Source organism: Podarcis vaucheri (assembly GCF_965113315.1).
Source record: "Podarcis vaucheri genome assembly, chromosome: 16".
Lineage (NCBI taxonomy): Eukaryota > Metazoa > Chordata > Lepidosauria > Squamata > Lacertidae > Podarcis > Podarcis vaucheri.
The window spans coordinates 24,362,315-24,389,208 of record NC_138754.1 but is presented as its reverse complement, the minus strand read 5'-3'; the positions used below and the strand labels follow the sequence as shown (position 1 = coordinate 24,389,208).

The 26,894-nt window shown below is 43.7% G+C and overlaps 1 protein-coding gene across 8 annotated transcripts; it reads left to right on the top strand.

The window, feature by feature from the left end:
* The first annotated feature begins 102 nt into the window (after positions 1-102).
* On the top strand, positions 103-26,358 carry EWSR1 (EWS RNA binding protein 1). 8 transcript variants are annotated; one of them, XM_082203172.1, is made up of 19 exons: positions 103-225; positions 5,798-5,834; positions 6,052-6,103; positions 7,236-7,362; positions 7,697-7,714; positions 12,014-12,200; positions 12,935-13,099; positions 14,638-14,849; positions 15,700-15,883; positions 18,707-18,744; positions 19,300-19,332; positions 19,867-19,985; positions 20,767-20,896; positions 21,857-21,979; positions 22,066-22,237; positions 22,840-22,937; positions 23,016-23,078; positions 25,477-25,729; positions 25,928-26,358. In XM_082203172.1, the coding sequence occupies exons 1-19, from the start codon at positions 213-215 to the stop codon at positions 25,965-25,967; spliced, it is 2,064 nt and encodes a 687-aa protein (XP_082059298.1). In that variant the 5' UTR covers positions 103-212; the 3' UTR covers positions 25,968-26,358. The 8 variants fall into 8 exon arrangements, with proteins under 8 accessions (XP_082059298.1, XP_082059299.1, XP_082059304.1 ...); XM_082203173.1 differs by having other exon boundaries at positions 104-225; positions 18,710-18,744; XM_082203178.1 differs by lacking the exon at positions 23,016-23,078 and having other exon boundaries at positions 107-225; positions 18,710-18,744.
* The last annotated feature ends 536 nt before the right edge of the window (positions 26,359-26,894 follow it).

Sequence of the window (26,894 nt, the reverse complement as noted above, 5' to 3'; positions counted from 1 at the left end):
AACCTGAATTTAGCATAAACACAAAGAGGAGAGGAAGAAAAGAAGTGGCGCGTTCCCGCTCCACCCCCCCCGCTTTAACATCGTACAGTGGTGCCGACCCGAGTGGAAAACCTCGCGCCTGCGCAGTGCGCGGCGGCAGAAAGACCGGGAGGACGTTAGTGAGGGAGGAGGCGGCGGAGGAGGAGGAGGAGGAAGAAAGAGAGAGAAAGAAAATGGCGTCGACGGGTGAGGAGAGCCGGGCGAGGCCTAATCTTAACCGGGGGCGGCGGGAGAGACCTTGGGAGCGGGGAGGGAAGAAGAAAGGGGATCCCTCCGTGAGGGGGGGGAATTAGAAGGGGGCGGGAGGCCGGGAAGACGCGGCCTTTTGTGGAAAGTTCTCATTCTCTGTGGGGGGGGGGAGGGGAATGGTTGCCGGGCGGCCGTTAAGTGGGGGAGGGGCGGCGGCGGGAAGTGCGTGCGACTTCGTGATTGGCTGGGGGGGTCAGTAGGAAGAGGGAGGGGCTGTCCCCCCCGCGCGCCTTCTTCTTGGTAGCGCCAGGCCTCGTTTAACCTCATGGGAGGGAGGGAGGAAAAGAAGGGGTGGGGGTGGGAGGAAGTGGCTGCTGGTGTTGCCCCCGGTGCAAGCCTCAATGCACGCTTCCTCTCCTCTTTTCCCCCTCAATTACATTTTTTTTTAAAAAAAAGAAATTATTTTGCAAATCGACGGGTTGCAAGAGCCCCCCCCGCGGGCGCCCGCCTTACCCCGCTAAATAATTAACTTGATTCAATTTGTAAATTAACGAATGGAAAGAAGGGAGCCGCGTGAGGTAGGGAGGGCCTTGAGGGCAAACAGTTAATTTTATTTAGAAACTAATTACTCAGCCTCAAGACCCTTTCTTTATGTCATCCCATTAAATTACAAATCGACAAATTCTCGTCTTTTCTTTTACTCTGCTCTTCAACCGAGGGGGAGAGAGAAGAGGGGTGCTGCACCCCCCCCCCAAGTGGCATGATGCTCCTGGCCTCTTTCACAAGAACAGTGATGACGTTGTTTACTGTAATAATTATAAATTAACAATGATGATAAAAATGTCTGGCGCACAGAGAGAATTGAAAAGAAAAGAATACAAGAGATGCGGTATTATCACTAAGCTGCTCTGATTATTATTAGGAATTCCTTTTCACTGCTGCACCCTGCTTTTCAGATAATGGGGAAGGAGGGCAAAGTATTTATTGCAAACGTTTCTGCCCCGTGCCTTTTCACCACTCTTTGATCTCAATTTCTTTTTCCTATGTATGCTTCTGATGAAGGTGGGCTATATTCCACAAATAAAATAACTTCATTAGTCTTAAGGTATCACAAGATTTGTGATGGGTGTTACACAGCAGATCCAACACAGCTGCCCTGCTAGAAATTGCTGTATGTGGACTGCATGTGTTTCGTTAATGCATAAGGATGCATGCATGCATATACCCACCAACATGTGCATGAACGGGGCTGGGGAAGCAGGCCTCTTTTCTCCAAAGATAGCATTTTGGGCTTATTAAAGACAGAATTAAGCACATTAAAATGCTGCCGACAGTTTTTATGTTTGGGGAATAATTCCATTGGATTTCCTTCTGAGGGAAGATGCATAAGATTTAGCCACATGGCCTGTGGATTCCAGGGGGAAAGTTGAACACGTGCTTTTTGCCTCCATCTCCCAAAATGAAATCAATGGGATTCGTAAATCAAATCAGCTACCTATAAATAGTTTAAAGAATTGTATGTAGTCCTGGTCGAAAAGTGTAGTGTTATGCACACAAAACATAAATAATGCATTACAATGTATACACTTTTTGTCAGGGTGGTGTCCTTAAAAGCAGCTTACAGTAAAATCAACTGAGGATGCATTTTTCATTGCAGTCTGTACCGAAGTAGGCTTCCATTCTGTTAGAATAATTTTTTTGCAACAAAACTGATCCAGAGAAGCAATGAAATGCCTATATAGATCAGTCTCTGAAAACCACAGGGACAAAAAAATATCATGAGAGATTACCAACTGATTCTGGTGCAAAGACTGATCCAGGAAAGAAGAATTCCTTTCTTTTGATAGAACATTCAGCAACAGCCTGCAACTTAAACAAATTTATCTTGTGTGCTTTCAGCTTTAAAGTAAGCTGGTGGGGTTCCAGGAAAATGAGTTTAGCAATCCCTCTCGCCATTGAATACAATGTGTTTTGACTATATATTATTTTGGCTTTCGGCATGATCCCTGGATCCTAACCCCAAAGTAAGTTGCAGGCTTATGGTATATGGAGAATTTGGCTTGAGGTAGTGAAATTTCTTTGGTGATGCTCATTTTTCTTTTTTTGGTCTGTGTTGAATATTAAAATAAGGTGCAAGTAACATTTTAACATTTAAGCTATGTTAAACCGCATAAAATACAAAAAAACCAACAGGAGAGATGGGAAAATATGTGTTTACTGTTAGTTTGTCTTACTATGATTTTGTTAGTCTCACATGTTTTGACTATAAAGCAGATGGGGGATAAGTTATATCTGTGGGAGATGTTGTGTACTCTGATGAAAGTACAGAAATAAATTTTTTGCTACAACAACAGTAGCAGCACCAGAACAAGAAGAAAAAAAGAAAAGCAATCACCAGCTTCTCATCTTAGTACAGTGGTACCTCGGTTTAAGAACAGCCCTGTTTACAAACAATTCGATTTACGAACTCCGCAAAACCAGAAGTAGTGTCCCAGTTTGGGAACTTTACCTCAGTCTAAGAACGGAATCTGAACGGTGGAAGGGCACCAGCGGCGGGAGGCCTCATTAGGGAAAGCGCACCTCGGTTTAAGAACGGATTCGGTTTAAGAATGGACTTCAGGAACGGATTAAGTTCGTAAACCAAGGTACCACTGTACTCATTCCCCCACTACATACAATCTAGAAAACCTCATTGCTGTTCCCTGCTCTAGTAGAATTTTGGGTTTTTTGTTTTAAAATAAACTTTAATGCCATTAATACTTTAAAACAAAACCTCACCTCCCATTGCTGCAGATGTAAAATATGCAAAACTTAAAAGGACTAGTTTAGGCAAGGTGCTCTCTCTCTGGGTATGAGTGAGGAGAGCTAGAGGTCAAACAGGAGGATCCAAGGGGAGGGGAGAGTATTGGAAGGAGACTTTGCAGTACTACTGGGCCTTCCAATTCTGCTGCTGTTTACATTCTTTGTGTGGCATCATTTGTACCCAAAGTGTGTTGAACTGGAAATATGGCACCCTTGGCTTTCCAAATATTGGCCTACCTTATTTAACAGATTTGATCAAGTCTGTTGCTATTTCATGGTCATCTAATATAATAATTATCCATTAACAAGTGCTGGTTACTTTAGGGATCCTTTGGGAGGAATGGTGGGATATAAATTTAAAAAATACGTAGAGTAGTGCAGTGAAAGAGTAGACTTTTTGCTTTTTAAGCCTTGAATAGTTTTGTGCATTTGTATGTGCATATTCCAGGTGGCTTAGTGTTGTCCCATTTAGGGTCTGGCCATTAAAGACAGTTATATGTAATTGTGAAATCAGCCACTCAGTGGTGGGGGTTCATGCTCCGGCAGGGAGGGGGAGGGGGGCAGCCTTGATGGCACCCTGCTGGGATCATGCAGTGGGGGGGGGCACTACCCCCGCACTCCTCTTCCTCTGCCAGTGCAGCCACTTAATCTTAAAAGTGGAACAACCTGGCAAGAGCTAGGACAATTAGTGTCTCATCCTAAATATGTTTACTGCAAAGTCTTGAGTTCAGTGGGACTTTGCCCAATAATGATGCCCTATTAACTCATACAACAGATCTATTGTTAGCACATTAGAAAATTACACACCATTCTTGACTAGGGTAGTTGGAAATTGTGCCTTCTGGCATGTGACTGCTGCATCAGTCATTTAAGTAGTAATTGTAAAATTTGTGCCATGATTGCAGCTGTGTAAATGCTTTTAGGAGATAGATTGCAGAATGGTAATTGTAATGGGTAAAGCACAATGCAGATTGTATTTTAAACTTACAGGTGTGTATGGTGGTGCTTGATTTGGGAGTATGTCCAAACAGAATCCCCAGTCTTCATTAGTTCAATAGTGCAATGATTTATTTAATAAAGATGACTTACTGTAAAAAACAAGCTTTTTAAATAGTGCAGTTTGGTGGAATAGGTAGCTTACACATCCACGGTGCCACTGAAATTGGATGTGTATCAAAAGCTTTTTCAATTTTTCAACATGAAAACCAGCTGTTCTAACACGTTGAAATGTTTTTTTCATTCCTACTGGAAGCCATATTCTCTTAATTTGTGGCACAAACCGTGTACTCTTCTTGGTTCCTGAGGATAAGTGCTATGGGTTTATGAATGCCCTACGTGGCATTCTTAAGTAATGTTTGCTGTTCTGTTCCCTTGTGTAATGATGAAGAGTAGGCTTCAGTTTTATCAAATTATGCTATTTTGCATAATTTTTACAAATCATAGTTGTGACTACTTTGAAATCTCAGTCTGCTGGGAGTATGATTGGAATAGTAAGCTCCTGCCTGAAGGTCAGTAACTGCCCACAGAGTTCCTCATTTTCATAAGTGACAGAGTTACATCGTGGCTTTTGAAGTAGAACTCATTGTGCATAGCTGAATTGATGAACTCTTAAGTCAGTTATGGACAGGACAGAAGGTTGCAGCTTTTAGGTTTTCTTTATTTTGAATTTCATTCAAGTGTGATCATGCAATTCTCCCTCTTCCTAGTTCTGAGAGCTATTTTAAGAAAGTCTGTGGTCCCTGCTCCCATTGGATTGGGCCTTCTTGGTCCCATTTTAACTAAGTACAAAATAAATTTTATAACTTATGTCACTAAAGCTCTTCTGCAAATATTAGTTTTTAAAATGGTGTGTCACAATCCTTAATCGTAATATTTGTGCAGTTTGAATTACAAGACAGGGAATAAAGGTTTGGCTAGAGGAAAAAACAGTTATAGACTTGAATTGTGTTAATTGATATGCAGTTAAATTAAAAGGTACAAAATGGATCTTCTCATAGACCTTTCCTTTGTTGTTGAGTGAAGAGTTTTGCAAATTCTCTTACTTTCCTATAGTAATACAACTTTAGACTTTGTGCACGTTAGAAAGGTCAGAAGTGTTCATTTACTATATCAGTAGGAATACATAGCAAGATATAGTATGCTTTGCCTTGCTTCCTTTTTCAACACTGTGTATAGTAAAAATTGCTGCTTGTGTTGGAGAAAGATCTTAGGACAAATTTCAGGAAAAGCTTGGTCAATTTGAATAATCTCAATGTTGACAACCTGGCTTGGCAGCAAAATAATAAATAAATGAAAGTAGACTCTTTGCCTATTGGAGTTGAGAATATTAAGTGACGTTTGGCTGTAAATAAGCAAAGGCATTGTCTCTTCACATTGAGTAGGACTAAGAAATTGTAACTTCCAAAATGGAATTTGAGGTCATAGATGATTTTGAGGTGGGGAAGGGTTAGGTTGAAAAAGCTGTAGAAGTGGTGCCAATCTTGGATTTTAATACACAACAGATTTCAGACTTCCATTGGGAAACCACACGGTAACAACAGCTACAGTACTTGTGTTTGTGTCTGCAATAGTGTTGCTTTTAATTGGTCCAGCTTCTCTTGGTGAAAGGAAATCACAAGCTGATGCATCTCAGGGGAGTTTTTAATATGACAAACATAAGGGGGTGGGTGTATCCTTAGATTCTGAGCTTATGTTGAGAGGTGTTGAGTGATTCCTCCCCCACCCATCTCCTCTTATGCTTGATTTTATGTCTCCTTACCACCTGCAGATTATAGTACCTACAGCCAAGCAGCAGCCCAGCAGGGGTAAGTTAAGTTTCTTTGAAGATAAATATAGTCTATTCTTGAAAGAAGACTTGGTTTAGAATTCCTATAATGTATTTTATGTTTTAAGGACATTGCAGAGTTTTAATAACAAACTGTTTTAGTACTGCTGTTTTGAAGGTTATACATGAAGGCATTGCCTTCATTAGTCATTGTATTCTCCAACTTCAGCTTTCTTTCTTTCTTTCCCTCCCTTCAGCTACACTGCATATGCTGCTCAGCCAGCTCAAGGATATGCGCAGACCACCCAGGTAATAAAGAACCAAGAAGCCACTTCCCCTCTAAATGCAAATGAAACCCCAACCTTTTTGCAAAAAAAATGTTGCTAAATGGCATTGCATCTACTCCCATATTTTCTGTTGGGCTTTTAAAACTAGCTGCTAGAAAGTATATTTCTATTACTGCAAGTATTCATTCAGGGTGTGCACTCATTCAGTGAGTAGCCATAGCCTTGGGCGCAAGCAGTGGAAAGCTGGCTGTTTGCTGCTCTTGCTCCCGTGTTAATGCATTTTGCTCCTGCCTGTCTGTATACACAGCCCTTGGAAGACAAATGCAGCAAAGCCCTGTGGGAGGTGACAGCCTATAAGGGCAGCCCCCATCGTGTTGAGCCATGGAAACAAAACACTGGGCTGCTGTGTGATGGCTGCCAGACCCGACTTAATTGCAACATGCTAGTTGCCATGCAAGATTAAAGTATTAAGGGACTTAGCACAGACATGAAATTTTAAAAGGGGCTGTGTCATATCCTGAAAACAAGAGAGAATAATATAACCCTCTTATTACAGATAGGTAGCCGTGTTGGTCTGCCATAGTCAAAATAAAAAAATTCCTTCCTGTAGCACCTTAAAGACCAACTAAGTTAGTTCTTGGTATAAGCTTTTGTGTGCATGCACACTTCTTCAGTTGGTCTTTAAGGTGCTACAGGAAGGAATTTTTTTATTATAACCCTCTTATGTAAAGGGACTGAGAAGCAGCAGTTGATGGCCTCAAGGCCTTTAATTTTGTTAACTTCTAGCTAGGTGCTAGAGGTGTCTCAATGAACTTTTGTTGTCCTTCAGCTAGCTCTTCTTATGTCATGTTGCTTGGGTGCTGGTCAGTACACAGCATAGATGACAAAACAGGATGAATTAGACTCATGGGATGGCCAATAATACTAGCTGTTAACTGACAATTCTACTATACACCTGTCCCCACTTTCCCTTGGCTCCTTGTGGGTTTGTGAATCTGCTTTGCCTGAGCAGGAAAATATTTGATATAGGACGTGGGGTTTCACCCGTCTCATTTCTGTTGCATATGATTACAGACTTTTTCTGTCCAAATCAAATTGTTAAAATCTCTTGTGTAGAGCCCAAAAGTTAAAATAAGCCATTTCCCTCTTTGTAGCAGGCCTATGGGCAACAAAGCTATGGAACCTATGGGCAACCCACGGATGCCAGCTATACCCAGCCTCAGACAACTGCTACTTATGGGCAAACCGCATATGCAAGTTCTTATGGGCAGCCTCCAACTGGTAAGTGCCTATGTCTATTCCCACCTAGTCTCTCCTTATTTTTTCATTGTGCTTTGGAGACTTTAAATTAATGTGAGGGTGGGAACTTTTTGTAAAGCAAATTGTACTTTGATATTATGGATCACTTTGGGTACTGGTTCACATGGAGTTTGAGGCATTGCTGAAGAATGCTGCTAGCAAGATGCTAACATACTTGGGGAATGAGGCACTCTACCTTTTGTGACAGTACTAAGACTCTCTTAAACCTTTCTATTGCTCAAGGATGAGTAGTTCACAAGACTGATTGCCTGTTCTGATAGTCTGCCCTCTACTTCTTGTCTTGTGCTTTCCACAGTAGAAGGGACCAGTACAGGTTTGAATATCCTGCTCAATTTTGCATGGGAAATGCTGTTCATTTGGTCTAAATTTATGGTGTTAACCCTTTAGGTGGTTTTATTCTAGCAGCAAAACTTGCAATATGGTTGGCACAGGCCCATTCAGTGTTTGCTGCTCATTTTACTTTGCAGCAGCATATCTGCTGTAGAAAGGGTGCCATTCATAAGCTCTTTTTGACTACTGTGTTGTATGTATAAAGCTTATGTATTAAAATGACAGCTATGAACAAAGATGATTCAAGCTAACCAAACTCAGCTGTCTTCCCGGTGTCCTAAAGGGTGAACAGCATGATTAGACACATTCAGCTGTTGCAGCCACCATCTCTGCATGTTCCATGTTATTGGTTCCTCTTTCAGACATTTACCTCAGTGTTGTCATAAATGCTCTGTAAATTATTTTGCTTGTGCTAAACTGTGTTAAAACTGAAGTTCTGTTCATCCTGATGCTTTATTTTGATGTCTGAAAAATAGACCTACCTTTTGAAGGTTGTACAGCAACCACTTGATCTATGGTCTGAATTTAAAGTGCATGCAAAAACACCCCAAACAGCATCCTGGCTACAGTTTTAAGTAGCATGTTTTTTCCTTGTGCTTAAAACTAAATAACTACTGCGTTGGCCGATAGAGGTTTTAAATAACAAAATGTTATTGGGTTGAAACTGTTTTGGGTTGTACATTTAGCCAGTAAAAATAACTGTGTAGTTAATGATGTACATGTTTTAGAATGTTTCCAATTTGGCATATATTTATGAGACCTATATGTTGCCCAAACAGTTCAGTACTTCTTGCAGTTCTACATTTGCCCAAGTAAGAGGTAGGGATGGAGGAAAGGTGTTGCCTGGAGGCACTGCATTTGAGCATGCAAAGTAGATACCTGATATATAAAGTAGGCTCTCTAAATTCTCTCAGGCATAGCAGGAAGAGGATCTAATTCTTCCTTGCATGCCAAGATGACTGAATGCTTATGCAGGTATATCAAATACACAGTGGGAAGAATTGCTTTACTTTTCTCAAATCAGCAATTTACTGGCCCAGCTCTGTTTTTAATGATTAGGTTGGTAGCGTAACAATGGAGGAGTCAGTTGTTTAATCTAGTTCTGAGTTTACAGATAGATTTGAAGACCCTGGAAGGAAATGGAAACATTTGAAAAAAGCTTTGTTCAGAGACCCAAGCGGGGGGGGGGAATTGGGGGTGGGTGGAACTATATTAATGCTGGGAATAGCTAGGTTTGTCTGTTAAATACGCCACTGGTTACACAAAGATGAAGTGCATCAGTATTAGAACATACCACTCCTTTCCTCTGTGACTATTGTATAGGTCGTGAATATTCAGATGCACAAGGGGGATGGGATTCTAGCAGTCTTGGGGAAGACAAATATTGTAAGAAAGGAAACAAAGTTGAGAGGAGAGAACCCTAAACCAGCCACATGAATAATGAGTATGGTCAGTGAGCATGGATCACAGCCTAACTGGGGATAAAGCAGAATAATGTAGTGACTAAAATTCTGAGTAGCAGCACATTGCTGCACTGCAATATGTTGTGGTTGGTCCAACTTTTTTTACACCTTAATTGTCCCACAGGAATTTTAGTGTCATTAGCTTTTTCATTACAAATGTTGGGTCTGCATGATTATTTTTTAGGTTCATATATTGGACAGGGTCCAAGGAGCTCCCTTCAGGCTTCCCCAAGGGTTTAAGCAGTGCCCAGTGGGATTTCTGATTTCCCCCCTTGGGACAGCATATCCTGTTTCATCTCTCAAACTGAATATGAAAGTACATCCTCAGTTGTTTCTAAGCATTAGAAGCAACTGCTAGAAAGCATGAGCCCTAGGACTCCTTGATGAAACTTGTGGTTTTGTTCGCCAGATCCTGGATACCATTTCTAAGCTGAAGTAGTACAGGACCACTCCTCCCCCCCCCCATGTCGATTGTTCCTCTAACTTTTTAATTCCATATTGTTAAATATATTGTTACAAAAGTTGGGCACCACTTCCAATCTCTGCCAAACTATGGCTAGATTCAAAGTTCCAGCCACTCACTCAGGGTCTGTGTTTCTTTGAGAAGCAAGGCATGGCAGAGGCTGTCATAGCTTTAAGAAATACAATTTATTCATGTATTTACACCTGAATTTAGATGGAGGGAGTCCAGATCTTATAGCATGGTCATCTCAAGAGGGGCTTGTTCCCCACAGCAGTTCAGTGTCGATCCAAGGCATCTCTCTGAGCCTGCCAAGATGGTTCTGTCCCTTCTTCTTCCCAGCATACCTTGTAAAGGCCTAAGTCTCCTGCCAAAGACACTTTCTCCTGACACACAAACACCCTTGGGAACCTCTGTCTGCCCAGGCCCAAGGATTCTTCTTTGATATAGGCCATCTACACTGTCATGTTATCCCTGGTTAACTGTGTGAAGCTGCTTGGGCATCCTAAACTGAATGCAACAGCACTTGGCTTAGTTTTAATTAACCAAACTTAGCTTGCTTCATGAATTTGAGTTTGTTCAAATTCAAGCTCTTCACATAATCTAAAGATTACAGAGAGTCTGGCCGTCCCCCAAACTTAACAACAATATGCTTAGGATGCAGCCACTTGTTCCTTCATGTCTAACTGTATTTCTAATAAAGTAAATGTTTAAATAAAGAAAATACACTTCAAAATTTAATGAATAACGAACAGTGCTACTGTTTCATATGCCAAATTTATAGCGTATGCCTGTGTTCTTAAAGTAAATAAAGTTGGGGTTCAGTGAGAACAATTATTGCATAATTCAGTTTCCCAAAAAAACATTTTCCAACAACAATTTAAGGCTTCAGTTTACTGAAAATGGACATCAGTGTTCCTACATTGTGGGTAAAAAGACTGCTCCATATATGTTTAAAAGATTTATCACATGACTAGTCATGAATTCAAATTTACTAAGAGATCTGCATATGGAGTAAATATTTTACCTTTTCTTTATAATTTGCAGTTAATTCTGAAAGCCATTCTGAAAGCTGCAAAAAATTGTTATTGATTGCACAAAGCTAGCTACTCTGTTTACAATCCTTACCCATGTTTTGCCAGTTCGTTTTTTGGTTCTTTTGTGTTCCACTTCACCAGGAGCTTTTGAAGAATGCTTCATAAGAGTTTTGAGACAGTACCTTTCAGTACAGTTCGGTGCCAGTTGCTTGAAATATGCTTCTAAAGGCTGAATGTTAGAATCATTACAATAGTCACTGTGGAGGGAGTGTCACCATGATGGTTATCTAGTACTGCTGTCTTTTCAAAGCAGCAGAGAAGGAGAATAGAGCCTTGTAGCATTATATTATTTTGTCAGAGAACCTTGTGCATTATGACCACATATGGGCATGTGATTTGGCTGCTGTCAAACTCCTTCACTTTCAGGCCACAGTGATTGCAGCAGTATGTGTAAAGTGGCTGTATTTTTTTAATCCCGCCCCAGCTCCCTGCATGTCTTAAGACAGCTTATCAGAAATGGGAGCTATTCTAAATCTTTCTCCTTGATTTGGTTGGTTTTGTTGTTTATATGGAGGGTTCAAAAGAGTGGCCCAAATCGGAAGTGATTCGGAAGTGATAGTAGCACATCATATTAGATAATGGTTCTGCTTCAAGTATCACAGTAACATTTGAGAATTAGTTCTCAAAACTATTATCCACCTGTACAAATGTGGAAATTTTCAAGAGCTCTAAGTATACTCTCTGATTTACATTTGAAATGAGGCTGAAAAATCCAGTCAGTCTGCCATTCCCCCACTTAGCTGATAGATTTAAATTTATAGTTATAATGGCTAACCAAGAGTAGCTGTCCAATCTGTAATTCTGGGAACCATCTTGTGTCATGGAATGGTTGAAATATGTGAAAGCTTCAATCTTTGTACACTGACAGTGGCTTGTGATGGTTTCCTTTTGCGTTATTTCTCCCGTGAAGTGCAAGGGCTCTAGTTTTATCGGAATCATCCTAGTGCTTTGACATTTCCTTTAGTCTTTTAACTATATTTTGGATTTAGAGATGGCTTCTGGATATTTGGTTTTTTTCCTGAAAGTAGCTCTCTTTAAGCTGATAATAAAAAAAAATCATTACTTTACCCCCTTCTCTGTCGGTATTTTTAATGAGGATGAGGCACTACCCTCCCACAAAGCATTTTTGTTTACAGGTTTCCTTGACTTCATAGAACATTTCACTAGGGTCCTTAGTATAAATGCTTAGACACAGTAATCAAAAGTGAGCACAAGTAAGCACAAGTGTGTAAGCTTCTCAATAAGGTTTCTTTTTGTTGCAGGCTATACCGCCCCAACTGCTCCCCAGGCTTATAGCCAGCCTGTCCAAGGTTACGGCACTGCTGCTTATGATACAACCACCGCCACAGTTACCACCACCCAGGCTTCTTATGCTGCCCCATCTGCTTATGGCACCCAGCCTGCCTACCCCACCTATGGGCAGCAGCCAGCAACAACTGCACCTGCAAGGTAACATACAAATAAAATGTGATGCATTAACATATACATTCTTGTACTTTGGGGTCAGGGAAAGAACTCTATTTGAGAACACCATCCTCTTGTCTGGCTTCTGCCCTGCGGCTTTGATAATTCTGTGGTTTGTAGGCACATTCCCCTCCTCTCCACGTAATGCTTGAATGAAACAGAACTCACATGAAGTTCTTTCTGTGAAGCACCATGTGGAATAATAGCCATGTATTCTTCTTTCACTCTGGATAAAAAGACAAAACGTACTCAGGCACTATCGCCTTAAAACACATCTGGTGTACTTTGCTGTTGGTGCTTTGATTGGCAAGACATTTAAATAGCACTCAGAGTAGGATTCTTTCCCCTCTGTTAATGAAGCACCATTGTGGCTTCTGTGGAAGTCAGTGGGTGGATTGTACTAAATGTTTGAATCATACATCGATAATAATTTTTATAAGTTTAGTGCATTTAAAATGGTGACCTGCCCTGTGTGATGAAGGGGAGGGGGATATAAATAAAATTAAAATTGTTTTTATATTTGTTACCAAAACTCAGATCTTAGCCTAGGGTTTAAGACAATCCTGAAGGCAAAATGCCTGAGTAATCTGAGTTGTAATTTCCACCGGCAGTTAAGTGTTAACATGCAGAGGCAGTACATAAAGGTTGCCAGTGCCTGACATGAAAGGCAGGCAGGGGCTTCTAAAAGATTTATCCTCACGGATGGATTTAATTTTTAGAGCCCAGGATGGCACAAAGCCTGCAGAGACTACCCAGCCTCAGTCAAGTACATCAGGCTACAGCCAGCCCAGTCTAGGATATGGACAGAGTAACTACAGCTACCAGGTCCCTGGCAGTTACCCAATGCAGCCGGTTACTGCACCTCCATCCTATCCTCCCACCAGGTGAGTTTACTGGAATTCTCAGTATATATTATCTGTTATGTATATGCTATCTGTCTGGATGATGTTTTGTGTGGTGATTTGGGGGGGGGACTTCAGGCTCAGGTGCTGATTGCAGCTCCTCAGACTGTACCCCTCACCTGCCCTGCACCCTCCTTGAGTGCATTTTGCATCCTTGAGCCGTGTATTCCCTTAAACCATGATTAATGCTCTTGTTTGCATAGATGGAGGAATGTATGCATGTGTGGAAGCTTCTGACTTTTGTGTGCCTATGGTGCAGAGTGACTCTACCTTTGCCTCTGGCCCCGCCCACCACTGGTAGGCAGCCCCCACAAAAGGTTGTCTGTGAGGGAATGTGGTTCTTGGGTGGAAAATTCTCCTCCCCTACTTTAGAGGATGGTTAGAAACGTCAGCTCCTTTTTGTGACTTACATCACCTTGGAATGCAGAGGAGCAACAGTTATGATTCTTAATATCTATTGGCATATCATGGATAATGATTTACCTTGGTGACCTGCTCCTCAGAGTGACATTGAAAGCATTAGGCAGACCGTCCAGTCATAGCAGCACTACAGTGATCAGTGCAACTTGGTCTGGTTCTCTTTGTTGCCTTTTCCCCGCCAGCCATCTGGTTAGTTGTACTGCCATTTACCATGGCAAAAGACAAGCAGTCTCCAGCAGATATGGGCATCAGAGAAAAACAATAGTGGGGCTGTATCTGTGGCCACAGCAAAAACACAATAGACTACAGTGGTACCTCGGGTTACATTTGCTTCAGTTTGCATACGTTTCGGGTTACAGACTCCGCTAACCCAGAAATAGTGCTTCAGGTTAAGAACTTTGCTTCAGGATGAGAACAGAAATCATGCTACGGCGGCGCTGCAGCAGCGGGAGGCCCCATTAGCTAAAGTGGTGCTTCAGGTTAAGAACAGTTTCAGGTTAAGTACGGACCTCCAGAACGAATTAAGTACTTAACCTGAGGTACCACTGTAGTAGTGTTTTGATCAGGAGTAGGCAACCTAAGTCCTGGGGGCCGGATGCGGCCCAATCACCTTCTCAATCCCCCCTCACGGACGGTCTGGGAATCAGCATATTTTTACATGAGTAGAATGTGTGCTTTTATTTAAAATGAATCTCTGGGTTATTTGTGGGGCATAGGAATTCGTTCATCCCCCCCCCCCCCAAAAAAAAATATAGTCCGGCCCACCACATGGTCTGAGGGACGGTGGACTGGCCCATGGCTGAAAAAGGTTGCTGACCCCTGGTTGATTTCCCACATTGTTGCAACCTGGTGGCAAAGTACTAATAGTATGCATCATTCTAGTCTGCAAATGTGCAGGTATTAGGGTTTTGAGGGGGGTTGGTCACAGCTTTGTCAATTTTATTGCGGCCAGTGGTGTGTTCTGGTCTGGTTTTCTGTAGTTATAGATCAGCCTGGGCATGGGCAAATTATGCATGTTTGCTTAGGCTTTTGCACTTGTATGGGTGGAAATAGACTGTTTTACTAAGTGCCGTTTCCTGTCCTTTGACATATCTTTTCAGCTATTCTTCTTCGCAGCCCAGTAGTTACGATCAGAGCACTTACTCTCAGCAGAGTAGCTATGGTCAGCAGGGCAGCTATGGACAACAGAGCACCTATGGGCAACAAAGTAGCTACGGGCAGCAGCCCCCCACCAGCTACCCACCTCCGACTGGATCCTATAGCCAGACCCCCAGCCAGTACAGTCAGCAGAGCAGCAGCTACGGGCAACCAAGTGAGTGTTAATAGGGGGCGGAGTGTGTGTGTTCAGTTAAATCTTATCAACCCCAAGATGGCAATCGGGACTTTTGAATCAAGGTGTTCTGATTTAAGAGTGGCGTTGGAAAGCTTTCAGATGTTAAAAAAAATAATAATTCAACAACCTCAAAATCTGTGCTGTGTTTCTGCTTTTCAGCTAGCCTGTCTTTCATATTTGCCCCTTTTTTAAAAAATGCACTGCTGGGGAGCCATTGGCTCTCCAAGTGTTGTTGTCCCATCAGCCCCACTGATGGCCATCTTTGCTGGGGGTGATGAGAGCTGATGAACATCTGCAGGGGCACAGTTTCCCCAGATTCCTTTTTCTTCTGTTTTAATATTTTTCAATGCTTTCATTTTATGTTATATTGAAACAATATAAAGCAACATATTACAGTACAGTGTTGGTCACACAGTTTTCTATCATATTTCTTTTCACTAGTTTGGTCAATGTTTTGTTGTCAATTTAGATTTATTCTTGCTAAAAACAGATCAAGCCTTTTTGGGGTACCTTACAAATAATATATAACATATGGTTGGATTTCTGCCAGAATATGTGAAAAATCTGCCCCCATGAAGCAGGTAGAAAAGATGCCTCTGTGTGCTTTGCTGGTTGGACCTGTTGGGGTGGAAAGAGTAAAGTAAAGTGTAAAAGCCAGCTTTTTTGGGGGGGGGGTCAAGTATTTTCCAGCTGATATTTTGCATACCTGTGACTACCTTAATGAATGCTTCAATTCACCATTGAGGGTCACTGCATGTTAACGTTCTAGAGGAAGGAAATGAATGCTGTTTGCCACTTTGCTAAAATTGCCATGTTGACTATTCCTTAGGTTCATTCCGTCAAGACCACCCCAGCAGCATGGGGGTGTACGGCCAGGACTCGGGAGGCTTTTCGGGCCCAGGAGAAAGCCGAAGCTTGAGCGGCCCTGATAGCCGGGGCAGGGGAAGAGGGGGATTTGACCGTGCAGGCGTGAGCAGAGGTGGGCGGGGAGGAGGAGGCCGCGGCGGAATGGGGTAAGAGCAAACCTTTTCTTCCTCTCACCTAATTTGGTTTTACCCCATAGGGTGTGCAATGGAAAGAAGGGCTGAAAGATGTCGATGCAAACCACTTTTCCATGGAGATAATCTAATTAACAGCGAGTAATATATACGACTAATTAATTCATGGAAACATTTTCTTAATGGGGACTAGGGGCAGGATACATTTTACCTGCAGTTAATTGAGGGTTGGAGGCAAGAGAGTGCTGGGTGTTCAAATTGTGAAACTTTCAGCTCCCTTCCACAATGAACAGAGATGAAACTCTCTGTGGGTTTAAGAACTGTTGGGTTGAACACACACACACCCCTTCTGAGAGGTCTGCATGTCATTCATTCCTCCTTGCTGGTGTTTGATATCACAGGTATGTACCATGGTGTCTGCAGCTCTTGTAAAGCATTTTCTTGCCCTAGCTGTGTGTTCTCTTGGCAGTAGCTCTCTGAGCTCGTGTCAAAGCTGAATAGGCTGTGTCAAGATGCTCTTTGAAGCCCAGAGCTCTCTAGCGTAGCTGTCGCGTGTGTTCAGGTTGGTTTGGAATTTGAGGAGAGACCCTACATGGTGCAATAATAATAATAATCATAATAATTAAAAATCGCTTACAATTCTGGACGCAGCTCCATGCTGGAGCTTTCAGGTGTTCCGAACCAGTTCAGCCATTTTAACTGATGGTGGATTCTGGTTTGGGAAGCCTGTTTAGTCAGTACTTGTTTTCCATTACTGGTTTATCTAAGGTGGAAGAGATGGTGGTCAACTGAGAGGCTCAGTAATGAAGGGTGTCCTTGTGTGTGTTCTACCCATGTGTATATAGAGCTATGCAGAGTGCTACCCCCAAAACCAAAATGGTCACAAATTTGGACTAGGAGGATGGGAGGGCAGAAAAAGATGTCATGGGGTCCAGTTGACAGATCAGTTGCCTTCCAGTCCCACTGCACGTAACAGTCTTGACTGGCAAAAGAGACACTCTGCATAGCTTTACTAAAATGAATCCAGATGGTTTGAAATCTTTATTGAAGTCCAACTGCTTTTATTGCTTCAAAAGCTGTTCAGTTAATGACCAAGCCATTTTAACATTGAAGAGTAACCCTTTCAAATTGGCTTGACTGGAAAAGGGCTCCTTAGTTCTATTATAAAGATTTCATCTGTTAGGTGTTCCTAGATGTGTTTTAAAGTAGACGCAGACACTTGAAATTGCTATCACCACATCTTTTTTCTTTTCTAAAGACCTCCCTAAAAAGTAGGGCAATTTCGCACCCATAATCAAAAGCTCATGTGTAGTGGCCTTAGCATTGGGGGAGTGGGAGGGAATGTAACTGCTATAGGCCTTAGGCAGACCCCATTCCCAGGGTGGCCCTATGAAACACTTACTTGGCCACCAAGGGCCAGGGTAGGGGAACTATGTCCCCTTCCATGGTGTGGTGATGCATTTCAGTGTCTGTCCTGCAGGTAAGGAGCCCAATGTTCTTAACGTGCCCTCTTTCATTGCCTCAATATTTTTTTATATTTTCACTGGCTGTTAAACATGGAAACTTTTTAACATGCTTTGTCGCATTTATATGCTACAGGTTACAAAGTGAGAGCCTTGTATACACTTCAATACTTAAAAAGTACCCGTACTCAGTACTCAGCCGGCAGCATAATGAAAAGTGGGACTAGACACGGTGTCCATATGGAGAGGAAAAAATATACATAGAATATTTTTAACCAAATGTGTTCATTGTATAAATGGAAACCTTCTGTAACTTTGGTAACTGCATATAGTACTTCATGTTTGGTATTGAAACGAGAGGGGAGGTGTAATAACTTTAGAATTGTGTAAAATTAAAGTGTAAAAACATGTGTTAAAAAAGGGAAACATTACATATATGGTATATATACTTTGGGAAAAGAGACAAAGCTGCATGCAACAGCTTGGAATTGTGTATATTAAATCTTTTATGGGTTAAAGGTGCAATACTTGCTAACAGTTAGTGGTCCTTCTCCCTCCTTTCTTACTTCCATCCAAATGATTCTTCCACATGCACCCCAAAAGCCATTTTTAGTGGCACTTTATTAATTGGGCACATTTTTGCCCATAAATTATGTTTTGTGGCTTCTCTCCATCCGCCCCCCCCCCAAATGTTAAAAGCTAAAGCACTGATTTGTTGTGTTGTGTTGCATTGTATCCACAAAGCTGCACCCTTAGGCCTTTGTACCCTGGTATATTCTGTAAGTTCTCCTTCCACAGAGACTGTTAAATCCAGTAGTGACCTGAATGTATGGCTTTAGTGACTTGTCATCTGAACTGTGTTCTAGGGATTGCTGTATCTTCTTTTTCTCCTTTCCCCCCTCAACTGTTAATGTTAAAGGTCCTCCGCCCAGGAGCTTGGCTTGCTGGCCTCACTCGCAGGAGGCTGAGGGTGCAGTTTTATGTATGCAAAATTAGGAGGGAGTTGACCAGTGGACATAAAATCTTTGTGTGTTTTGATAAGCCAATAAATAAATGGAAAAAGTTCCATTTTTCCTTCTCGGGGGCCAAGTATTGCATTGTTAATACCATTAGCCGTGAAAAAGGGTCCACCTGCCACCGTGGGGCATCCAAACTCAGGCAAGCAAAGGTTGCGTGTGTGTAAAGGAGATTTGAACAAGCTGCCCTGAAGAAAGGCCTAGTGACGAGATGAGAGAGAGAGAAAGAAAGACAGACAGACAGATGCATTGTTTGGATATGTTTAGCCAGTGCCCTTCTTCCCAGTGAGCCCCAGAGGCTCCGAGCGGTACTGGCTTTTTAAAGGGAAAGGCCTTCATTTCTTCGTTTATCCCCCCAGCAGCGCTGGAGAGCGAGGTGGCTTCAATAAGCCTGGTGGTAAGTTTTTGAGCATTACAATGGGATAGTGTTTTAAAAAAAATGGAACCAGAAAATAAAAAAGCCCATAATATTTGTTAGTTTCATAAGTCGTTAAAATTCCATATGCAACAAGACTTTTAATGGGTACTGCCGGCAATGCCTAGGGGTCTATAAGGTTTTAACCTACGGTTACAGAACGAAGGGTAAACAAAGGGTGATGATGAGAGGAACTACTCCTTTAATTTGGGGAAGGAAATCATTTTAAGCGGCTTTGGTTTTTTAAAAAATAAAGTAACTGGTGGTAAACAAGCACTGATTGGCCCAAGAAAGCCCCCTTTAACCAAGTGTAATACCAGGTGATGGTTTAGAAAGCTGCTAAAATAGCAAGCTGATCTCGGCAGCAAATGCATAAAGGGTGTGCATTGCAAGTTTTTTTGCAGTGCGGTCAATTTGAGTTTTAACACATGCCATCAAATGGCGGTTGTAAATAGGTAGTTGTGTGTGTGTCAGTAGCGTAGCTTGCAAGGCGTGCACTAACAATCTCTTCTATGATTTCTCTTTCCTGGACGGCAGGACACATGGATGAAGGGCCAGATCTCGATTTAGGTAATTTCAGATAATTGTTTAAATCTGTGGAATGGGTCCCATGTCATTAGTCACCCTCAGCAGAATGCAATTTCTCTCGCTTAAAGTAAAATGCTGCTTGTTCATCTTAATGTTGGAGATTGACAGAGTCAGACAGTTCTCGGGGCTTCAGGAAAACTGATCAGCCCCTTGCTAGTTTTGCCTTCATTGTGGACAGTAGTTATTAAGGGTGCGTCCTTTTGCTGAGGGCCGCCCTACACAGTCCTGGAGCTGGTCATGCCTTTTCTGTGTTTTATTGAGTCTGCATTTTTAAACTGGCTGAAGCTCAATTAAATGGCATTCTTTGAGACTGGAAGTCCAGAAGTATTGGCCGGTCTTGGTAGCCAACTGTTATTTGTGGTTGCCTCTGATGCCTCTCCTCACTTGGATCCTCTGACCTCCTGCCCTTGGGGAAAATGGGTAGTAAACCTGTCAGAGGGAGGAATGAGGCCATGTTTGCTTCCAGTAGCTGTTGGGGTGGCCTGTACTTGGTGACACATTTTTCTCTCTCCTCAGGCCCACCCATAGACCTAGATGATGATGCTGACAACAGTTCAGTGTATGTCCAGGGGTTGACTGACAGTGTGACCCTAGAGGATCTGACAGACTTCTTCAAACAGTGTGGCATTGTCAAGGTAAGTAGCACGATTTGTAAGGTGCAGCCTGTCCTGCCACTTGATGGAGTTGTGGGGGAGGCGATACAAATCCCCCTTGCGATTTGGCTTTTTAAGTTTTCCCATGTGTCTTTCATTGTCCCAAGAATACCTTCTATTCTCCTCCCCCCGAAAGGAGAGGAGAGATTCCAGACCATCCCTGGAAGACACTGGACACACTAACCACCGATAGTAACAGCTGGCCTTGACACCAGAGTTCTGGGTGGGGAAGTTAAAGGGGGGAAATTGTTGGTTTGATCTGAATGATTTTTGGACTAGGGAGGCGTGGTTTGAGGTTTTGCTTAATTGCTAATTAGTGGGTCAAAGTATTGCCTTGTTTATCATTTCAATATTGTTAATATTGTTCACTATTATTTATACGGGTGGTGTGTTCTTTTGGGGGCGGGGTTTCCATAAATGTTAGGTTATATGAAATATTAATGTATTATTTCCCGTTATGGTATTTTTTATTGCATATTTTTCTTTGCTGTAAGTTACTTGAATACCTTTAGGTGACAAGTGACTAATAAGATTAATTAATTAATTAATTAATTAATATAAATAAATGTGTGGCATGACCACCTAAGCCCAGTGTGGGATTTATTTATTTTTAGTGAAATTCGATGTTGATTAGTCACATAACGTTTTCCTTTCTAGCATATTCTTTGAAGCATCTTACTGAATAGTACTTTGGGGTGGGGTGGTCTAGCCTTGGAATTTACTCCTGTCCAGAGCATGATTGTCTTCTCTCATCGCCCCTTAGATGAACAAAAGAACTGGACAACCCATGATAACAATCTACCTTGACAAGGACACAGGGAAGGCAAAAGGAGATGCTACTGTGTGCTATGATGACCCACCGACTGCCAAAGCAGCTGTAGAATGGCTTGATGGTGAGTGAGTTAGTATATTACCGTTACTGCTGCAGCTGCTGCAATTTATTACCCGTCCTTCATCTTAAGGTCCCAGGGTGGGTTACAACTATTAAAGCACAATATTAATATTATAACACAATATTGATCAATATTAAAAGCTTAAAATTACAGAAAGGTGGGTCCTAAAAATACACATCTCAAGTGTCAAAAGCCAGGGTAAAGAGTTGCATCTTGAGCATTTGCCATATAATGAAGGTACCAGAGGCACCTCTGAGGGAAAGGAGTTACACAACTTTGGGGCTACCACTGAGTAGGGAAGAAGGTGGTCTTTCAGATATTTGGGGCCTTGGTTATTTGGGGCTTTAAACACTAACACAGAGCTTTCCAAACTTTTCATGTTGGTGACACACTTTTTAGGCATGCATCATTTCGTGATACAATAATTCAGTTTTACTAGCAAACCAGAGGTTAAACTAACCCCTTTCTAGCCCCAAGAGAAGTGTAGGGAGCATTTGCGCAACACACCTACACTTCAGCCAACACAAATGTGTCTCGACACACAGTTTGGAAAGCTCTGCACTGATATATTAGATGCTCAGTAGCTCAAAAGGTTAGAAAATGTCAACCTAATGTATATGTAGTTAAAACAAATGCAGTGTGCCTTATTACATCAAGTTTGATTGCAAGTGGTGTATACTGGGGTGTGTCCCATTATTTCCACAGGAGTGCAGCATGGCTGGGGCAGTGGGACTAGTGTGTGAACAATGCCTACTGAAATTTCAGAAGCTGGAGGAGCGGTTGAGTGTTGCATACTCCTCTCTTTACTTTAGCCTCAGTTATGGAAGCAGCAAAGTTTGTAACTTCCTTCCAAAGGCCTTGGCAGTGTGACTTAGATCCACTTGCCCAGTTGTAGGTGGGTTATTCTCTGCAGCAGTGAAGCTCTTGTTCACAGAGAGACCTCTGCTTTGTGTGTTTCAGGCAAAGACTTCCAGGGCAGCAAGCTCAAAGTCTCTCTCACCCGGAAGAAGCTGCCACTGAACAGCATGCGTGGAGGGATGCCCCCACGTGAGCCACGTGGCATGCCTCCCCCACTCCGTGGAGGTAATCTTTGGCTAATGCTGGCCAGCGCTGTTAGCCCCCAAGGGCTCTGTGGTGTGCTCATGAACTCACCAAGTGTCTTCTTGCAGGCCCAGGTCCTGGGGGCCCAGGCGGTCCTGGTGGTCCCATGGGCCGCATGGGAGGCCGAGGTGGCGACAGGGGTGGCGGTTTTGCCCCAAGAGGACCACGAGGATCGAGAGGAAACCCTTCTGGTGGAGGAAATGTCCAGCACAGAGCAGGAGACTGGCAGTGCCCCAACCCGTAAGTCGCTGTGTTTCATTCTCTGCTCTCACCAAGTTTCTGTGCATATGAGAGTCAACATAGATCTTGGCTGTTCTGTGCATATGAGAGTCAACATAGATCTTGGCTGTTCTGTGCATATGAGAGTCAATATAGATCTTGGCTGGGCTGCCCTGGTGGACTCCTGCATGGTAGTTACCCCAGGATGCAGTTATGCAATTCATTTAGGGTAATATTTTGGGTGTGGACATAGTTCCAAGGCCCTTTTGTTGGGTACCAGCCACCACCTCAGTAATTCACTTACCAGCTCACCTAGAATATTGCTAGGTTCCTTGTAAGCATGTGTTCCTGCTCGGCCCGATCAGTTGTGTGGCCCAAAAGGCTAGGCAGCCTGTTTCCACTGACTTGCCTTTCCTTAGTTATTCACGGGAAAGCATCCTTAAAAGATGGTCCAAATGAATTTGCCTCTGGGTAGAGGCTTTCCTTGTGCTCCCCACCCAGCTGTGAATGAAATTGTGGTCAGCTGGCTCTCCCCTGCCCCAGTTCCCCAGCCTTGGTTGTGTTTTCATGTTCAGCCAAGAAATGCACTTGGCATCTCTCACTAAACACTGGTCCTTTTCCAGGGGGTGTGGAAACCAGAATTTTGCCTGGAGAACAGAATGCAACCAGTGCAAGGCTCCTAAACCGGAAGGCTTCCTCCCTCCACCTTTCCCACCTCCAGGTATGTTCCTCTTGTCCACGAGCTGGGGTGGGAGTCGGAATATGTGACACTGACCTCTGCTTATGTGATGTTCACAAGGTCCTGGATTCTTGCTTGGAAAACCGCTGCCACTTAGAGGGCTCATATACGGGACAAATAGTGGTAAGGGAACTGTACAGGTGGTATATTTTTCCTTCGTTTGTGTATACACTTCCAGCAGAGTGAAATGGGGAGGTGACGCTGCGCCATTCACAGTCGCCATAAAATGGCCACTGTTGGTTCTTGGAAGCACTGACTGTGGACGCATTGACCTTGCCAAGGTTTACGCTGGAGGTGGGGTGGCGCCACATTTGGTGGAGGAGCTGCTCTGATCAGACCCGGCTCCAGCTTTTCATGGGACCTTGGGCAGGGATCACTCGACACGATCTCTGGGAGCGGGGTGGCTGATGGGGAGTGGTGTGCCCAAAATGGGGGGGGGAGGAGCCCAAGAGTCTCCAGGGGTTGCACCTATGGCTCATGGGGGGGGGCTGGCCAGGCCAAAAGCCAGGCACGTGGTTTCTGGCTTGGCCATGCAGAGGGGAGTGTGGTGCAATGTTGGTAGCCCATTGCAACCAAGTTCTTGAGCTACTTGCTGGTGGGGACAAGTTAATTTTTTATACTGGTAATATTCCTCTCCCATATCCTGCAGCAGTCGTAGTCTACCCAGGAGAGCACATGTGTTCAATGCTCAGAGCCATGTATGTGCAAGCTGCATGTGGAGATGGGGGGAGGGAATGTTAAGGGTTGTTTAAATCAGGCACACTCTCCCCTTCCCCTGACTCCCATCACCAATCTCTTTTGCATGGCTTCAGTTTCACTCACCTTCCCAAGCTGGACAAAATGGGTAATGAGGCTGGCAGGTGCTGGACGTGGGGGCATACAATAGCTTGTCTGTTGAAATCAGTTGTATGCGTCTCTTTTTGCCCCTGCTCAAAGTGGTCCATATATATATGAGAGAGAACATTTTGAAACACTACACTGAAACAACAAGCAGGAAAGCATCACTTTCTGTTAAATTTAATCACAAAATTATGGAGGGCCTCTTGGCTATGGGGAGCCATCCATCACAATTTGCACCCCTAGCACTTTACGGAGTAGCCATGAAGAGAAGCTGTTGATTTGATTCATCAGTTGGCTTAATGGGGACGAGTTTCAAGCTTGGAGGATGAGGAAGTTGGGGAGGGGACTTTGCCCAATGCCATGCAACTCCAAATGGCAGGCCCTGGGCAGTTTCAGGAAAGGTATGGTGCCATGTTGCATTGAGTCAGTAATTGAGCAGGGGCAAATGGTGTCGTCTTGATTGGTGCTCCTCTACGGATGTGTTTGAGTTGCAACTTTAATTCCCCTGTAGGCACTGTTGTCCTTATGTGCTGATCTTGAAAACAAACGGCACCTGCCTGCCCTTAGAAGTGGCTGTTTGAAACATCATTTGTAGCCCTCCAAACTGCAATTACCATCAATTCTGACTAGGTCCCACTGGCTGAGACTGATGAGAATTGGAGTCCTGCAACATCCACACCATACCCACCCCTGATCTATAGAATCTGGTGCGAAGTGGCCTAGCTGCTCTCTGCTCTGTTTACTCTGTCTCAATGGAGATGCTTATGGATGTTTTCCTACACTCTCGCGCTGAGTTACGCAAACTGATTCTCCTTTTTTTGTCATCACAGCCTACCTTCTCACATGCTTCCACCAGGCTTCAAGCCTGACTTGGAAGCTGACTACAGGTGGGAGGAGGGCTGCATGCCGAGCTCTGTGTTGGAACCTTAAAGTGTATTGACCCCAAAGCTGTTTTTTCTCTGCTAACTTGTACACAGCCCATGAGCAGTAACTTCAGTTTAAGAATCGCCAGCCAGTTTTAAAGCCCGACATTAAGTTGCATTAGGAGAAGCAGCTCAGTCTTCCTCTGTGGTTGGTGTGTGAATCTAGGCCAGTGTTTCCCAAACTTGGGTCTTCAGCTGTTTTTTCAGACTACAGTTCCCATCAGCTGTGACCACTGGCCTTGCTAGCTAGGGATGATGGTAGTTGTAGTCCAAAGACAGCTGGAGACCCAGTTTTGGGAAACACCGATCTGGGTCTTTTCTTGTATTGACCCTCTTCCTGGAGTTACTTCCAGTAGGAATGATCAGCTGTTAGGGCAGGTTATGAGGAACCACATTAAAATGAGGATATCCTTCCTTGCGGGGACTTGCAGAAAGGGTGAGAACGATACGGGAAGTGGGCATTTGTGGTATGGTATTTTGCTTGCAGCTTTTCTTGTGGCTGCTGCTGCTGGCTGCTGTCACATGTTGTAAGAACAGGTGCCATATTTTAAAGCAGTAGGGACTCCCTAAGGTGGTAGCACACACATTCACACCTATGCAGCACAGACACGTGCCATCGTTTGGTCACTTTTGTGGGCCTCGGCATGTCTGGGTCCTGCTGCCTGCGCTTCCGAGGCAAGTCTCCAGCTGTCTGTCTAGTGTTGCCACCTTCCCAGCGACCCTTTGCTCGATTGAGTGGTGCTGTCTTTCTGCACTAGGTGGTGATCGTGGCAGGGGCGGCCCCGGTGGCATGAGAGGAGGTCGAGGGGGCCTGATGGATCGCGGCGGCCCCGGAGGGATGTTCCGAGGGGGCCGAGGTGGAGACAGAGGCGGATTCCGAGGAGGCCGGGGCATGGATCGAGGGGGCTTCGGAGGAGGTCGGCGAGGAGGACCTGGGGGCCCACCTGGACCTCTTATGGAGCAAATGGGAGGCAGAGGCGGCAGGCGTGGAGGACCAGGAAAGATGGACAAGTAAGGCTTGGGGAGGGGGAAGTGAGTGGCCTTGACAAAGGGGAGGGAAGAGGTCTGGGCTGCAAAAACTGGAGGAGGAGGCTGTTAGTAGCAGCCACGGGCTCTTATTTGAAACCTCCTCTTCCTGGGATGCAATAGCCTTTGGGTATGTGGTTGTGAGTCTGACCCCCACCCCCTCTCCTCTCTTTCCTTTGCTAGGGGAGAACATCGTCAAGACCGCAGAGACCGGCCTTACTAGTGGCGAGCCACCCCCTCTCCCTTGCAGGACTGCATTTACTACCAGATTTATTTTTTAAACCAGAAAATGTTTTAAATTTATAATTCCATATTTATAATGTTGACCACAACATTATGATGATTCCTCGTCTGTACTTAGTATTTTTCACCATTTGTGGAGAAACATTAAAACAAAGTTAAATGGTAGTGTGCTGAGTTATTCTTTTTCTCTCTCTCTTACTTTTTCCTTTTAAAAAATGGTTGTTTAAACTAAAACCCATAAGAAAACCATTGTTGTGAGCATGCTCAGTAAATCTGTGTGGAAGACCCAGGAGGAAGGAAACTTAAAATCTGTAACAATGTTAATGGTTGTGATGTTTTTTAAATAAACTTCCAAATGTTTATAAATGCAACACCTCTTAGCATGTCTTCGCAACAGCAGTGACTCCAGTAGGAGGGCAAGCATCCTTCAGGTTTCCCTGGTGTGTGGAGGCCATTGGGTTCACCAAGGAGCTCTGTGTCACACTGTGGTTTGCAAAGTCCCAGGGTCACTGGCAGTGGAGAAGGACTGGAGCAGGCCTGTGAAGTGCACTTGCTAAGATACAGCCTGCACCTGCATGGTGAACGGTTGGGGAAACCTCAGGCCCCTTCGTTCTCTGTGCAACCCTTGGGTCTTCCTCAAGTATCCTGCAACTGTGTTGAAACTTATTTCCTGCCTTCACGATCTCCTGATGTTTTGCATGGGTGGAGCATAGTCTACACAGGTAAGGGTCACATCCATTGCCCCACCCCCTTCCTCTGGCTCTGTGAACCCCAGGTTGAAAAGGGTTCTTCACCCATTGTAGGTACATGGTTTCCTGTATTTAGAGGCAGCAATTCTTTCAAAAAGTTCCTTCGTCCTTACTATCTCAAAGCTGTATAAAAGCACACCGCTGGGCTCATTAGATGC

What these genes read in the sequence shown, in the direction of transcription:
- EWSR1 (XM_082203172.1), top strand. An exon ending in GATATGCGCAGACCACCCAG is followed by an intron (nt 6,104 to 7,235) that starts GTAATAAAGAAC and finishes CCCTCTTTGTAG; the next exon opens with CAGGCCTATGGGCAACAAAG. An exon ending in GGAGGCCGCGGCGGAATGGG is followed by an intron (nt 15,884 to 18,706) that starts GTAAGAGCAAAC and finishes TTATCCCCCCAG; the next exon opens with CAGCGCTGGAGAGCGAGGTG.